Consider the following 15582-nt stretch of genomic DNA (forward strand, 5'->3'; position numbering starts at 1 on the left):
ATTTTAGAATCAAACTACTTTTACTTATACTTTAGACATTAGCCCAGAAAACTTATGTTGTCTTTATATTGAAAAAATAAATAAAACAAAATAACTCTGAATTGAAATTCTGTACACCATGGTGATGCAATTATAAAGTATGAAAGAGAATTCATAACATCATAATAAATCAACACTGAAATGAATTTAAATACAGCCTATGCTAGAGAAGAGACTCAGTAACTTTTGTCAGACCAGGATAACACTCAAACACCACTATAATCTTTATAATAATCTAAATGAAGCATTATCTTTTCTCTGTAGAAGAGACTACAGAGTTTTTACCTATTCAATTTTTTTATTAACAAATACCAAGTCTCAAATGCTTAAGAAATTGATAAAATCCCTTTCAGGTAGAGGATTACAAAAATTGATCCAAGCAATTTCATCAGTTACAAAACCAAAAGCAAGAAAGTATTCAAACTATAGAGCAAGATTTGAAGATGACAGAATAGCAACAAAGGAGAGTTTAAGATGAGACTATTTCATATAAAAGCTAACAAATACATTTAGTAACTTTCTAAATGGGTCACTGAAGCACAGAATGTCATGAATCTAACTAAGAGGAGAACTGAAATTGTAAAAGCAAACAAAAACAAAAACCATCTAAACAACTGTAACACATTTTTTTCTTTCTTAACTACTTTTGTTACTTGAGGATGCATGTTTTTAATCAATAAAAATTAATAAATTATTTCTAGAAAAATGAGTGTTCTTCTAATAGAAAATACTTATTCTAAAGTCTCCAAGAACTATATATTTAAAGAGAATACTGGTTGTCAAGTTTTTTCTTAGCTCTATAGGCATGATTAAAGTTTCTGAATCAGGTTGGCTAACCTCACTTAATCTCTCCAAAATAGAAATACAATATATATGTTATCTGCTACTCCTTTCTATACCTCAGAAAAGATACACATATATTTTTAAAAATTACTAATTTGATTTTGAAATGAAAAGCTCAAATACTCATATCTCAAAATATTTTGGTAATTTTTTTTTAACTCAGTGTACTCGGATGCATTTAGTATGCAATTGAGAAGCTTTGTGGTCAAAAGACACTTGATTAGCAATCTTAGCTCCAACTCCACCTCCATTTACCTAAAGTTCTTCTTCAAATCACTTAATTCCTCTGGGCCTCAGCTCCTTAATCTATGAAAAGAGGCAGCTGAACCAGATTACTTCTAAAATGTACTGTAACTGTTAAGATTTAAAATATGTTAAAATAAAATAAGTCACAGGGCTTCCCTGGTGGAGCAGTGGTTAAGAATCTGCCTGCCAATGCAGGGGACATGGATTCGACCCCTGGTACAGGAAGATCCCACATGTTGCAGAGCAACTAAGCCCACGCACCACAACTACTGAGCCTGTGCACCACAACTACTGAGCCCGCGCGCCTATAGCCCATGCTCCGCAACAAGAGAAGCCACCGAAATGAGAAGCCCATGCACTGCAACAAAGAGTAACCCCTGCTCGCTGCAACTAGAGAAAGCCCACGCACAGCAACGAAGACCCAATGCAGCCAAAAACAAATAAATAAAATAATTAAAAAAAATAAAATATAGGTCACAAACAAAATAAAATCTCATTAATCTATACTTAATAATTTAGAATTTGGTAAGAAGGGAGAAAGTAATGGAAGTTCTTCTCCTTCCATTACTTTCAGAAGTGGATTATGAAATGATATTGCACAAATAGAGTGAATCCTTAAGTTGAAACCTCACTTTTCACCATGACAGGCAGTAGCAAAATTCTTTAAAGCTCATGAAGATTTCATAAGAGCAGTCTAAAAGATGTAAACAGGGGTTAATCATTCTTGCATTTACTTTGAGCAAACAGAGTTTAATTAAACAGAGGTCTTCTTCAACAGCTCTTTTCTAAGCTTTAATAGTTTGAAACTACTTGATAAGAAAAATGACTCACGAAAAAAATACATGGTTTTATTTCTTACATGTTGTATATATGACAGGAGTGGTCCTCAATCTTCTTTCTATTCTGTGACATTCACGTGCACAATTTACTTTCGTTACTAAGAGTAATTCTCAGCCAGAGACAGGCAGTTGGGAGTGGAGGGGCTCATCACACTGAGGTGTGAGGGCTGAGAAGCTGTATATAGAGAAAAGGCTACCTCCACCACCTTAATATGGGTATGTCCCACAACCTGATCTTGCTTGGTAGGCCAAACTAATGAGACTTTACTGCATGCCAGCTAGATAAAATACTGTTTTCTCTAACATTAGAGCTTTACTATTTGACCAGACTAACAAAGAATTAAAATATAAGCCCCAAGTAAATGTCTATGTAAGGCTTCCCTTTTTCTTTAAAAACAATTCAATGGAAGCTACCCAGAATTGCTGATCAACTGCAATTGGTATTGAACAAATAATATTGTCATTATAAACAAAATGTATAAGTCTTTAAAAACAAAATCTCTTCCTGCCTTTACAGTTCAAGAGAACTTAACAATACACAAAGACTTTAAAAGTAAAGAAAAAAACTTGCTACCTTCTGAGTCAGGATCTCCAAATGGATTTAATTCTGCTACATCAGGATCACCAAATGGATTTAAATTCACAGTGGCCAAGTCCTTTTCTGCTTCATCCAAAAAGTTAAGTTTGTTGATGAGCTCTGAAAACAAACATACGTGTCAGTTAACTGTGGTTACAGTTAAGCATAATTATCACTCATTCATGAAATATCTCAAATTGTAAAAATTCATACTAATAATACCTGCAAATAATAAGATATAGCATTTTACCAATGACAGAATGCCATTCAAGTATTTTGTAGCATACCAACATATTCAAATAAAAGAAAACAAACACATGAATTGGAAAATATCAGATAATGAACTAGAGAAACTTTTAGCTCAATCTAATTTGATCCAATAAAAAAGTACTAACAGATTTTGAGAAAAAAACATCCTTCACTTCTAAATATGAATAATTCAAATTGATTTAATATAAGAAAATATTTCTAAAACAATGTTGTTACAATATATAAGCTAACTAAAGAAATTCTGTCATGTTATACGACCAGTTATTATAAGATGTTTTAAAATCACTGCTTATCAAGGATCCTGATACAGGCTTTGCTAAAGATGATAAGTTCTGTTATGTTGTTGCCTGTTGGTGCACTACAAATTACCAAAGAAAATTTATTAAAGGAAAAGCACAAAGACAAAACTGAGAGCTAAGTACAGACAGAAGTCAAGGGTAGCAGGTCACAGTAAATTCAAGCAATCAGAAGCAGAAAGAAAGGAAGAAAGCTCTTAGACCTTCAGAGGAACTGGCTGATTTAGCTGAAGGCATATTTGCTTGCTTTATGCAGTCATCTTGATCTTCATCTAAGCTGCTCAGAGCATTCAATTGGTTTACAATTTCTGTAAACAGAAGCCAGTCGAGACAAATGTAAGGTAAGGTCATTTAATTAAAGAGCCACAGAAGCATGCTGTTACTCAAAAAGACAAAGAGAGGGGATGTTTGGTTAATCAAGAGAATACATTCAGAGGATGTTATTTTTGATGAACTATAACAGATGTATTTAACTGAAAGTTATGCTGTACTTATATTTTAAAATAGAAAACATTTTAAAAATTAAAATTTATATTAGTACTATAACAACTATGTTAACAAACACAAAACAAAGATAATAACCTGAGAAGTTGGCATTGGCTTTCACATTCTGCATTTGTAAAATAGGGCTTTAAATGCATGCATTAAAAACAGAATAAGAAATATCTAATACAATAGAAAATATGTGCTATTTGTTTTGTAATATTCTAGATTTAAACTATAAGTTTTAAGAATATATCTACATGAAACATGAACATAATAAGCACTTGTTCATATTCTAGAATTTAAAAAATCAGCACAAAATAAGAAAAGCAGGCAATAGCTATTTTCCACTCCTGCTTTCTAGGGAATTTGTTCTTTTAAGGGAACTCTTGAGTGTTTGCTTTAGGATATCTTATAATTTAGCCAGTAAGAGACAGAATAAAAAAGACAGGAACAGGTAGAAAAACCTTAAAATAAAAATTCATTTTGTGCATAAACAGAATTTTAAAAAATGAGTCATATTGTGGACAACTCCGAATATGTGAAATTATGATTTACTGGGTGAAAATTAGCTTGGAATAAAATAATAAGAACCTACTAGAGTATTCTAGTTAATCCTCGCCGTTTCCAAACTTAAAACCTGGGAATAACTTAGGCATTAGCACAAACCAAATAGATCCAGATCATTCAGTGGGAAATAAAGAAAATGGTTAGAAATAGACAATAGTTGTGAATTCAGCATTAAAATGCTGTTTTTTAACACTGTAAATCTAAGTACACATTCTAAATTTTATGTGAACCAAATAATAAAATACACAGTTGTAATAAGGTTGCCTTCATCCATTCATTTGTTGTTGAACAAATACTTGTTTATCACCCTGTGCCAAATACCATGCTTGGAACATAAGGATGAAAAAAACATAGTATTGTCCTCATTGAATTTACCATTGATAAAGACAGAAATTAATACAGAAACAGACAATAAATGACTACTAGAATATTAGGTGGTCAGAAACGTGTATTGTCGTATAGATCTTTGAGCCAAATACATATGAAAAACTGGCATTCATTTCCCTTGTCTGAATGAGAAATATATTTTGCATGAATAAAAATGCTTGAGATAGTCAAAGTACATCATAGAAAATAAAGAGTAAACACAATACCAACTGAACTCTTAATCTGAATGTGAATAATAAGAGTTAGTCAACCTTTATAAAGTATCTTCTTCCATTTTATTCTGCCAATAGTTTAAATCCCATTCTGACTCAGACTAACCTAGCAAATTCCTCAGTAGGCAGAGTTCATTCTTGAATTATATCTTTTACCCCTGACTAGTAGTCATTGTAACTTTGTAATTTTCAGGGAAGTATAATGGAGAGAATCTATCCTATGTGATTACCAATGCATGACTGATTTTTTAAATTCATTACTAGTTTTGTATTTTTTAAATTTGCAGATGATTTATTTTTAACTTCAAAAATATGAAAAAAGAAATATTAATAACAGTTAACATTTATTAAGCAGTGGAAAGGGCTCTGCATAGGTTGAGTTAATTCACATAAACATCCTGAGGTATTATTATTAATATTCACATTTTATCATGTATATTAGTATCATTTATTTGCACTGTATTCCCAGATGTGTAATTATGAGGCTAAAATATTTTAAAATAATGTTCAAAGATTTGTAGTTCTCTTTACACATTTTAGTTATTTAATATTCTTAGATGTAATCTCAATGAGAGTAGAAATTATTTATTTTATTTTTATTATTATTATTATTTTTGCAGTATGCGGGCCTCTCACTGTTGTGGCCTCTCCCGTTGCGGAGCAACAGGCTCCGGACGCGCAGGCTCAGCGGCCATGGCTCACCGGCCCAGCCGCTCCGCGGCATGTGGGAGCTTCCCGGACCGGGGCACAAACCCGTGTCCGCTGCATCGGCAGGCAGACTCTCAACCACTGCGCCACCAGGGAAGCCCCCTAGAAATAACTTATTTAAGCACCGTATATAATGAGCAATAGAGGGCATACTGAAGAAATATTAAACTTCGTTCTTACTTTCAAAACATTATTATTGTTCCATTATAAACTTTTAGGTACAATGTGGGCATTTATTTAAATACTATCAAGATGACTGAATTACATGACTAAATTATTTACACTGTAATTTTTCTGAATGTTTAGAATATTTCCTTCCCCTCACCATGCTTTTGGTGATACCTAAAACCACTGATAAAAAAATAAACAAATAAACCCACTAATGACCATTTCTTCATTAATTAACCCAAAGTAATTTCTTATTTCCATCCTTCTCACTGATGACAAGTTGTCCTTCCTATCCTAGCTTTCCCTATTTATTTATAGCTTAAATAAATCCTTACTTAACACCTAGAATTTCTGCTCCTAGAACTTTCATTCATATTAACAAAGTGAAAAGGTAATGCTCCTCTTATTTGGTATGCAAATAAATATCCATCCAAACCATAAAAAGAAGCAATCTCCAAAGAAATACCATTTACCTATATAAGAAACATTTCTCAAGTACCTATTATACTTTTTGGGGACAGACAAGTAAAGCAATATACAGTGTATGATAAATATGATATTTGTTATGACTGAAATATGTATTGTAGGGTATGTGAAACTAGAAGAGAGGCATACAACTCAGTCTGAGGTCAGGAAGCCCTCCTGGATTTATTCAAGGAGGATTTATTGAGTGAAAATAAGACAAATAGACATCATTATTATTATTAAAATAAAGGAGAAACTGGAGGGCATTTCACAACGATGAAAGGGAGCCGAATGAGAACATGACATACTTGAGGAACGGCAAGTTGTTTGGGGGTTTAAGATACCAGGGATGGGGAATGGAATGAGATGTGGTTGGCAAATGTCCTATCATGAAGGTTATAGTGACCAAAATAAAGAATGTGAACTTTACTCTCAAAGCTCTGGGAATCCATTGTAAGATCAAATGTATAGTTTAGAAACATCATTCCAGGAGCAACATGGTAGCTGCACTTGAAAATACAGGATAGGAAGCAAAAAGATGAGTAGTTTAGCATTACTGCTCCATGAAGGGAGGCACTTAGTAAATATTTGCTAATTAAAGAATAGATTAAGAAGAAAGCTTTGATGGTTAATTTGACATGGGGGATGAGGAGAGGAATCTAGGATACATGCCAAGTTTGTGTCTTGGGTGACTATGTGGACATTAGTTCTAGCACTGCAGTGGGGGCTACTCAGTTTGGCCATACCAAGCTACAGGTGCCTGTGAAACTTACGAAAATAATTCAATTGGCATTTGCATATGTGGGTGCACAGCTTAAAATACATCATTTTGTTATGTATTTCTCCTTTTAAAAAAGTACTTTTCTGTTACTTCCAAATTTCCTGCAGCCAATGTGTTTTACATGTATAATCAGAAAAACAAAAATTAAAAATTTAAAAGAAGACTTACAACACAAATTTATTCCCAGAATTTTTTTAAGTGGGATGCTTTCCCAGTAATATACCACCCTGACCAAAAAAATTCCCTGGCCCAACATATTTATATAATACTTCTTACTAATTAAAGCCTTGTTTCACCAAAAATTTACACTTCGGAAAATGCTAACAATGCTATGTAATAGCACAAAATAATTTCTACCCTAGCACTACTCAAACTGAGCAATAAACCGGTAGTGTAGCATTTAGTCATCATAACAGTGTGTCAATCTGGACTTGCTTCACACTGGTGAGAATAAGAAGGAAAACTAAACTAGGGGCAGGCAATCGAAGCACAGGGTCAAGTAATTTGAGACTCTTCTTTACATTAGGAAGGCAAAAGAAGATAGAAATTGACCACCAGAGATTATCACACTGAACCAAAACAGGGGGATGAAAGTGGTGTCACAAAGAGTACGTGGGCTTTTCTTTTAAGAAAGTCTGTGGTGGAGTTAAAAGGGCAGGGTGTCGGAGGGTCTGCCTAGAGCTAGAACATAGCTGCAAATCTTGCAGCATCCTCATTCTTCTCTCCAAAGTATAATAAGATCCAGTACAGGTATATCTCATTTTAAGATGGTCTAAGATAGTAACACTGCAACTTCTTAATAGAGATCAAGTTCCCAAAGATGTCACTTTTCTCATGGGCTTGAGCCCATAAATATTTGATTTATGGATATAACAGGTTTAATAATGTGATTTTCAATCCCTTTAGCAGGTCATATTGTAAATGAATGAATGAACTGAATGAAAGTCATAACACTTGCTGTAATTTTTATAAAGGCAGAAAGACATATACCTTATATTTAAATTTTAGCAATTGTGTGTTTTTAACCTATGTGTTTATCTTATGTCTGTCTACTTATCTATGCATATATATGTATCTATCTACAATATATTTCATTTATCTCTAGAAATGTTATAGTTTAAGCTACCAACCTAAAATTTGGTGGCTATAAACAAATGATTACCTCTCACAGTTCTATGGGTTAATGCACTCAGCTGAGTAGTTTACTGCAGTTAGATGGTGGCTTGAGACAAAGTCATCCAAAGCTTGAACTGGGCTGGATGTACAAAATGGCTTCTTCACTTACATGTTTGGTGTTTCAGTTGAGAGGCAGGAACAACTAGGGGCTGGCCAGGCATCTCTCTCTCTCTCTCTCTCAAGTGGCCTGTCCATATGGGTAGTTTGGGGTTCCTCTCAGCATAGCAATCTTGGGGTAGATGGAGTTTTTACATGGCAGCTGGTATCCCCTAGAGAATGCACTAGAAGAGTCCCAGGTAGAAGCTACAGGCATTTTATAACTTAGCTTTAGAAGTTACAAAGTGTCACTTCCCCACTGCATTCTACTGGTTAAAAGTGATTTACAGGGCCAGCCCAGAAGACAGGGAGGGGTCTAAAAAAAAGGGCATGAATACTGGGAGGCTTGTTTCATTGGAGGACAATCTTTGAAGATTAGCTACCACACAGTAGATCAATAAATCAGAAAGTTGAAATCATTCATTTTCTTACTAATCTAACATAGTTATTATAACTTTTATGTTAACCTTCCAGTATTTTACTTATGTACATATATGAAAGGCACAAATATTAAACTGTACAATTCAATGAATTTTGACAAATGTATACACCCACGTGACCCAAGAGGAAGAACACTGCATCACACACTCCCAACAATAAAAAAATCTCATGCCTCTTTTCAGTCAATCCCAAAACCCACCAGCTATAACTATTCTAACGTTTTTAATATAGGATTAGTTTTGCCTCTTCCAGAACACCACGTAAATGGAATCATACAGTGTATACTCTTTTATATAAAACCTCTTTCATTCAGTATAATGGTTTTGACATATATCCATGTCGTTGAATGCATCAATAGCTCATTTTTATTGCTGAATAGTATTCCATTCACAAATATAATACAGCTTAGCCATTCTCCTATTGCTGTACATACACCTGAGCTGTTTCCAGTTTGGGGCTGTTATGAATAAAAATATTATGAATATTTTTGTACTAGTCTTTTTGTGGATGTATGTTTTCAGTTCTTTTGGATAAATATCAAGGAGTGGAATTGCTGGGTTAGAAGGTAGGTATACGTTTAGTGTTATAAAAAACTTCCTAAGTGATTTTACCATTATACTCTTCATGAACAATGGATGAGAGTTCCATTTGGTCCACATCCTTACTGACATTTAGGATTTATTGCCAGTCTTTTAAATTTTAACCACTCTGGTGGGTGTGGAGTTGTGTTTCATGATTATTTTAATTTGCTCTTCCCTGACGAAAAGTGACACTGAGAACATTTTCATATGCTTACTGGCCAATGGTGTATCTTTCTTTGTGAACAACGGGTTTGAATCCTTGCCCATTACAAAAAAAAAAAAAAAAATAGGGTTGTCTTTTATTATTATCATTATTGAGTTGTAGGACATTAAAAAAATCTATTCTGGATACAAGCCTGTGTCAGATCTATGCTTTATGAATATTTTCTTCTAGTCTGTAACTTGTGCATACATTTTCTTAATGGTCTCTTTCAATAACCATGTGTTTAAAATTTTGATAATTCATCAAATTTTTCTTTCATGGTTATTACTTTCTGTGTCTTGTGTAAGAATGTAAGAACCCTGTGCCCACTCTCAGGTGACAAATATATTTTTTTATTTTTCAGAAGTTTTATAGCTTTAGCTTTTACATTTAGGTCCATGATCTACCTTGAATTAATGTTTGTGTATGTGTAGGAATTGAGGCTCATTTTTTCCATATGGACATCTAGGTGTTTCAGCATCATCTGTTGAAAATATTTTCCTTTCTCTACTGAATTATGCTGCACCTTTGCTAAAAATTAACTGACCAGGTAAGTTTGGGTCTATTTTAGCATTTTCTGTTTTGTTCCACTGATCTGTCTATCCTATGCCAGTACCATACTATCTTGATTATTACAGCTTTACAGTAAATCTTGATGTCAGATAGTATTAACAATCCTGTCCTTTTTCAAGATGATTTTGGCTATTCAGTTCCTTTGCATTTCCAATTATATTTTAGAATCAGCTTTTCAATTTCTTTTTTTTAAAAAACCTGCTACGATTATGAATGGCATTGAATTGAATCTATAGATTGGGGAAAAAGTAACATCTTTACAATATTGAGTTCTCTAATCTATGAACAGAGAATCTCTATTTATTAAGACCTTCTTTAATTACCTTCAGTAATATAGTTTTCAGGGTAGAGGTTTTTCCACATCTTTTGTTAAATTTATTTCTAAGTAGTCGATGTTATTCTTAGCCTCCATTGTAAATGAAATCGTTTTGTTAATTTCATCTTCCAAACGTTTGTTGTTCATATATAAAAATATAAATTTTCTATATTGATTTTGCATCATGTGTCCTTGCTAAGTACAATATTGAATGAAAGTGGTGACAGCAAACATCCTTGCCTTGATCCCAATCTTTGGAGGAAAAGTGTTCAGTGTTTCATCATTAAATATGATGTTAGTTGTAGCTCACCATAGATGCTATTTATCAAAATGAAGAAATTTCTTTACATTAAAACTTTGCCGAGAAACTCAGTATTGAATTTCTTCAAATGCTCCTTTCTGCATCTATTACGATGATTACATGGTTTTTCTCCTTTATTCTGTTAATATGGTTAAACTGACATTGCATTCCTAGGATAAACCCTTAAAGAATGCATACTGGTACTTAAATATTAATTATCTCCTGGTTCCTTCCCTAAATAAATATTGGAGAGCTTCTAACTTCTCCTTCAGAGCTCTTACTTCCATCCTGGCCCTGTCAGATGGGCTCTCAGTATCCACAGAATTCTTCCAGAGTCTTGTAAAGGGTGCCAGAGAATGTTCAGTTGTCCTCAGTACAAACAAAGCAGCATTAGGGATTAAGAGTGATATAGAAAGTAGGCTGAATTTGTAATCTCTATCTTCTGCCACTTCTACTATTCTCTGAGTTGACACATTTGAGTTCTAAACATTGGGAAGAGATACTCCTGCTTTCTTCAGTCTCTCACCCTAGGGTCTCAAAGTCCTTTGAGAAAGAGGTAGCTTGTACCTTACAAACTTTTTAGCTCAAGGGACTAGAAATGCCCCACCTCTCTGCTTCTACCCTATTTTCCAACCTTAAAACCTAGATAACAGATGCAGTATTCCAGAAATTCTCATCCTTCACACAGATCTCCAAAATAGGTGGCCATTTTAAATTATTTTATTTTAGAGAGTCCACAGCAATTCTATGATTTTGTTAATCAGTCTCCTAGGTGCTGGAGAGTAAATGCCCAAGTGAAAACCAGAAGCAAATTAATGGATGTATTTTCTGACCAGGGCCCCAAGTTTATTCTGAGGACCCTTTTAATCTAAGAAAAGAGACCTATTTATCCCCATTCAGAGCCCTAGCAAGTAGGACATTTAATCTCAGAGGGCTGAGTCATACCATAATCAACTCTAGATCCTCAAATATGAACTGTTATCTCCTCTACTAAGATCCTCAAATATGAACTGTTATCTCCTCTACTACCATCTGTGCTGTAAGATTCTGTTCCCTGAAGGTGGCCAATATGTCACTCTCTCTTCCTACTCCTGAATTAACTTTACCAACTATAGGAAAAGGATTAACAAACACCAGGCAACATGCTTATGGTAAAAATAAATCCTGATTTATAAACTGCATCTGGATGGGAGGACTCTAAATGGACTATATGCCTGATGGAAGGCCATAGCTTGAGCTTCTCTAACTGTGGAGACTCTCGTAACTGAGCATGTCCCTTACAGGGACCCTGAAAACTATACCTATCAAACTATTACAAAAGATATCAGTTCTTGTGCAATATGAAGATTCTAAGTCAAGGTAATCCCTGCTCCTAACTATGTGGATCTTGCCTCCTTGTACCCAAGTTGTCATTTGGGGGAGAGGTCAAAGAACAGTACCTAGGCTGCCATGAAAGCTCCAGTGAAAGAGGAATGCTCTGCTGAATGCTGTTTCCTGTCCAATATCCTCCTAAATAAATCTAATACTAAGTTTGGGCTGTTCAGGTCCTGTGAGTCTGAATGCCTAACTAGAATCCTTGCTGATCTTTGCCACAATTATAAGTATACCAGGGGCCTTTCAGGTATCTCATGATGTCTGGTTTCCCCAATAATGCTCTGTTGTAAACTGTTTTGTTTAAACCTAATTTTCTGACCTACATTCAGCAGGACTTTGTCACTTACGCAGAATGTCTTTTTTTTCCCCTTTCTGTTGGTGTGTATTCAGAAATTGAACATGAATCCCAAAGATGGTCATATCACCAAAAACTGGTTCAAGCATTGTGAGGATGCCATATAGATGGAGGCATTGTTTTGAAACCATATATAATTTCCAATACCAGCTACAGTAAACTTTCCATTCAAAAGTTTTGTTCTTCCAACTCCAAGGTCAATCACTCCCACTACATTTCAGTGATTTTTCCAACTGCCCATCCATGGGTGCTGCACCTCTGCAGAAGACATCTATACAGGTAACTTCAATAAAAGGTTCCTGCCTAAGAGCCAGTCCCTGTATCCAGTTAGCAGTGAATTCTGTCTCAGACAGACAGAGTAGGGGCTTGTGATCAGTCTAAATATATATACCATGAATTTACTTTTACTTCTAGTAAAGTCTGTAATTTTGGAAGATATACTTTGTCAGTTACTAATGATTTACAGCCATACTCCACAAGAGCACAGGCTAAATGAATAGCTTCTAGGTGTCAATCTAAGATATACCCAAAATAATTCTAACAGTCTGTTTCTTCAAGAAGCTTGCATCTTAGTTGAGGAAATAATGTACCCATATAATTTTACTGATATAATGTGATTGTATTGTATGCATTTATAATATATACTTAATATAGGCAAAATTTTAAATAATAATTCCTTCCTCCATAAAAATTGTGTCAACAATTTTTAAAGCTGCAAGGAAGTGTGAACATAAGCTGTGTTTAAGTTATTGCCACTTTAGCTGGTAAATAAAAATACCCACCATACATTATTTGTACCACATTTATAAAATACATTAATTTTGTTTACTCTTAAGCTATTATTCAAACATTACTATTGTTAAATTTTAATATAGTTTTTATTATCTTAAAACTATTTTACTTAAACAGTTTTAGAGTGGTAGTGCTGGTGCTGAAAAAATATTCCTGAAAGTTAACTTTGGAATGGAATTTACAGGTGCTAAAAAATGCAACTCAGGAAGCCGAACAACTGCCATAACATGCTGTGCTATTAACTTAAGTGATTGTCCTCTGCAAATATAATAGAAAATGCTGAGAAAAAAATGTAACATCAAAGCATAGGTATGTTACAATGATTATGGGTTTACTGACTTAGAACATGAATGTAATCACCCACTGTCCCTACTTAACTATGCTCCCTCAACACACATTTTATATTCATTACTTTTGGGAAACTAGTCTTGAATTATTTAAGGTCTGAATTATGCGTCTCCTCCAGATCACATTCTTTCCATAAAATGGGACCATCCCATCTTACATAAAATAGTATATGATCAAAGGTCAAAATGAATGGAACAAGATAACAAGACAGCGTGATTAATATGGGCTACAATAGGAGATGGAAGCCCTCTCATTTATGGCCTTTCAGTTAACATATTTTAAATTCTCAACGTGTTCCAGACAATGTGCTAGAAGCTAGAGACGAAAAAATGATCAGAACATAGTCTCTACCTTGAAGGAATTTCATAAAATATGGACAGTAAATACATAAATAAATAATAACACAAACTGGTAGCATTCTGAAGAAATTCTCGATCATCATAAATTGCATTAAAACGATTGCTTCAATTAGGGTCAGAGAATTTTAGGCTATGTAAAAAAGTTATTTCTGCAGTGGAAATTTTAGAAATTAAGGTATATATATGTATGTTTAAGCAATAAGGGTTGCTATGGTATGAATGTTTGTGTCCATCAAAATTAATAAGTTGAAATCCTAATTCCCAATGTGATGGGGGTGGGGCCTTTGGGAGGTGATTAGGTTATGAGGGCAGAGTCCTCATGAATGAGATTAATGCCATTATAAAAGAGACCCAAAAGAGTTCCCTTGTCCCCTTTCACCACGTAAGGAATACAATGAAAAGTCTGTGACCCAGAAGATGGTCCTCATCCGACCATGTTGACACCTTGATCTCAGGCTTCCAGCCTCCAGAGCTGTGAGGAACATATTTCTGTTGTTTATAAAGTACCCAATCTATGATATTTTGTTATAGCAGCCCAAATGGACTAAGACAAGAGTTCAGTTATAAAATTTAGTTATTACTGAATCCTTTCATTAAATCTGTATTTTGCTCAAAATATGTCCTTTCTTTTCTTTTCAGCGCAGAACTTGTGACATGCTGCTATCACCTTTTTTTCCCATTGCTATGATGAAAACAGTACATTGCTCAAAACAACTATGACTATGAAAATGTGTGGTTTTCTGATTGCTACTTATGGTATTAGTGCCTAGTTGAGATTTAGTTTTAACCAAAAGCCATATACAAAGAATAAACCATATTCTCTAATTAAAAGGTCAAATCACATCCCATTGGAATTATAAAAAACTCACGCTGTAAGAAAATGCCTGCATTTTTAAATGGTAGAGCAGTAGCACAAAGGATAGAGTGATCAAGTTTAAGATGGAGAGGCCATGAAAGGCTTCTTAGAGGACGTGGCAAAAGAATTAAAATTTGAAGGATAGGTGGGAAGTCACTGGAGGTGGTAAGGGAAGGACACCAACTTACCTTCCTAAGCACTCCAACTAGCCAAATAAAACAAAGAACTCAAAGATAGCAAAGACATGGCATTTTAAAAAGTATTGTATGATTTTGCTGACATTATAAACACGCAAATGTCAGCACTTATTACTGAAAAAAGAAACCCAAAATGTTATTGAAATAAAAATAATAGCCAGGAGGGGTTGAAGGGAGAAATTCAAATAAAGAAAGGAGAGAATCATATTGAATCTCACAAGGTGAGTCAACACATTCTGTTTCATTTTTAATGTTAGTAGAGAAATACAGGTTCATTCAGTTATCCCTCTAGCTTATTTATTTTAGAGGATACTATTCCAAAATGAAAACAAAGGATACATAACTTCCAAATTACTCTATTAAAAAATGCTTAAATGAACATTTGAGAATGGCAAAATGTAAGGGGTGGGTGGGAAAAAAATAATAAGAAAATTCCCAAATAAAAGTATAAAGTAATATAAGTGAAATTAAGTATGTCAGTTATCAAGAAATACAACCAAATACTGTTTATAAAGAGAACTATTTAACACAGAGAGGATTAAAAATAAAGTGATAAATACACCAAGTACAAAGAAGGCATAGATTATAAATATCAATATCAGGCAAAAATTCAAGGCAAGAGGCATTAAATGGGGCAAACTGATCAAATTATAATCCACGATGAAGGTATAAGAGAATAAATTTTTATAAACTAAGTAATTTAGGACTGAAGTTCTCTTTCACTGATGAAC

At 34.0% G+C, this 15582-nt stretch overlaps 1 protein-coding gene across 5 annotated transcripts in view; it reads right to left on the minus strand.

The window, feature by feature from the left end:
• EHBP1 (EH domain binding protein 1) overlaps positions 1 to 15582 on the minus strand; it is a 347198-nt gene that overhangs the window by 187924 nt on the left and 143692 nt on the right. For 4 of the 5 annotated variants that reach the window (XM_065890717.1, XM_065890715.1, XM_065890714.1 and 1 more), the window contains exon 7: positions 2542 to 2664. In XM_065890717.1, the coding sequence (XP_065746789.1) occupies positions 2542 to 2664 (123 nt within the window). Of the gene's footprint in view, positions 1 to 2541; positions 2665 to 3313; positions 3419 to 15582 lie in introns of all 5 variants that reach the window. The other variant, XM_065890712.1, reaches the window with a different exon arrangement.

This window comes from Phocoena phocoena, chromosome 14, assembly GCF_963924675.1.
Source record: "Phocoena phocoena chromosome 14, mPhoPho1.1, whole genome shotgun sequence".
NCBI lineage: Eukaryota > Metazoa > Chordata > Mammalia > Artiodactyla > Phocoenidae > Phocoena > Phocoena phocoena.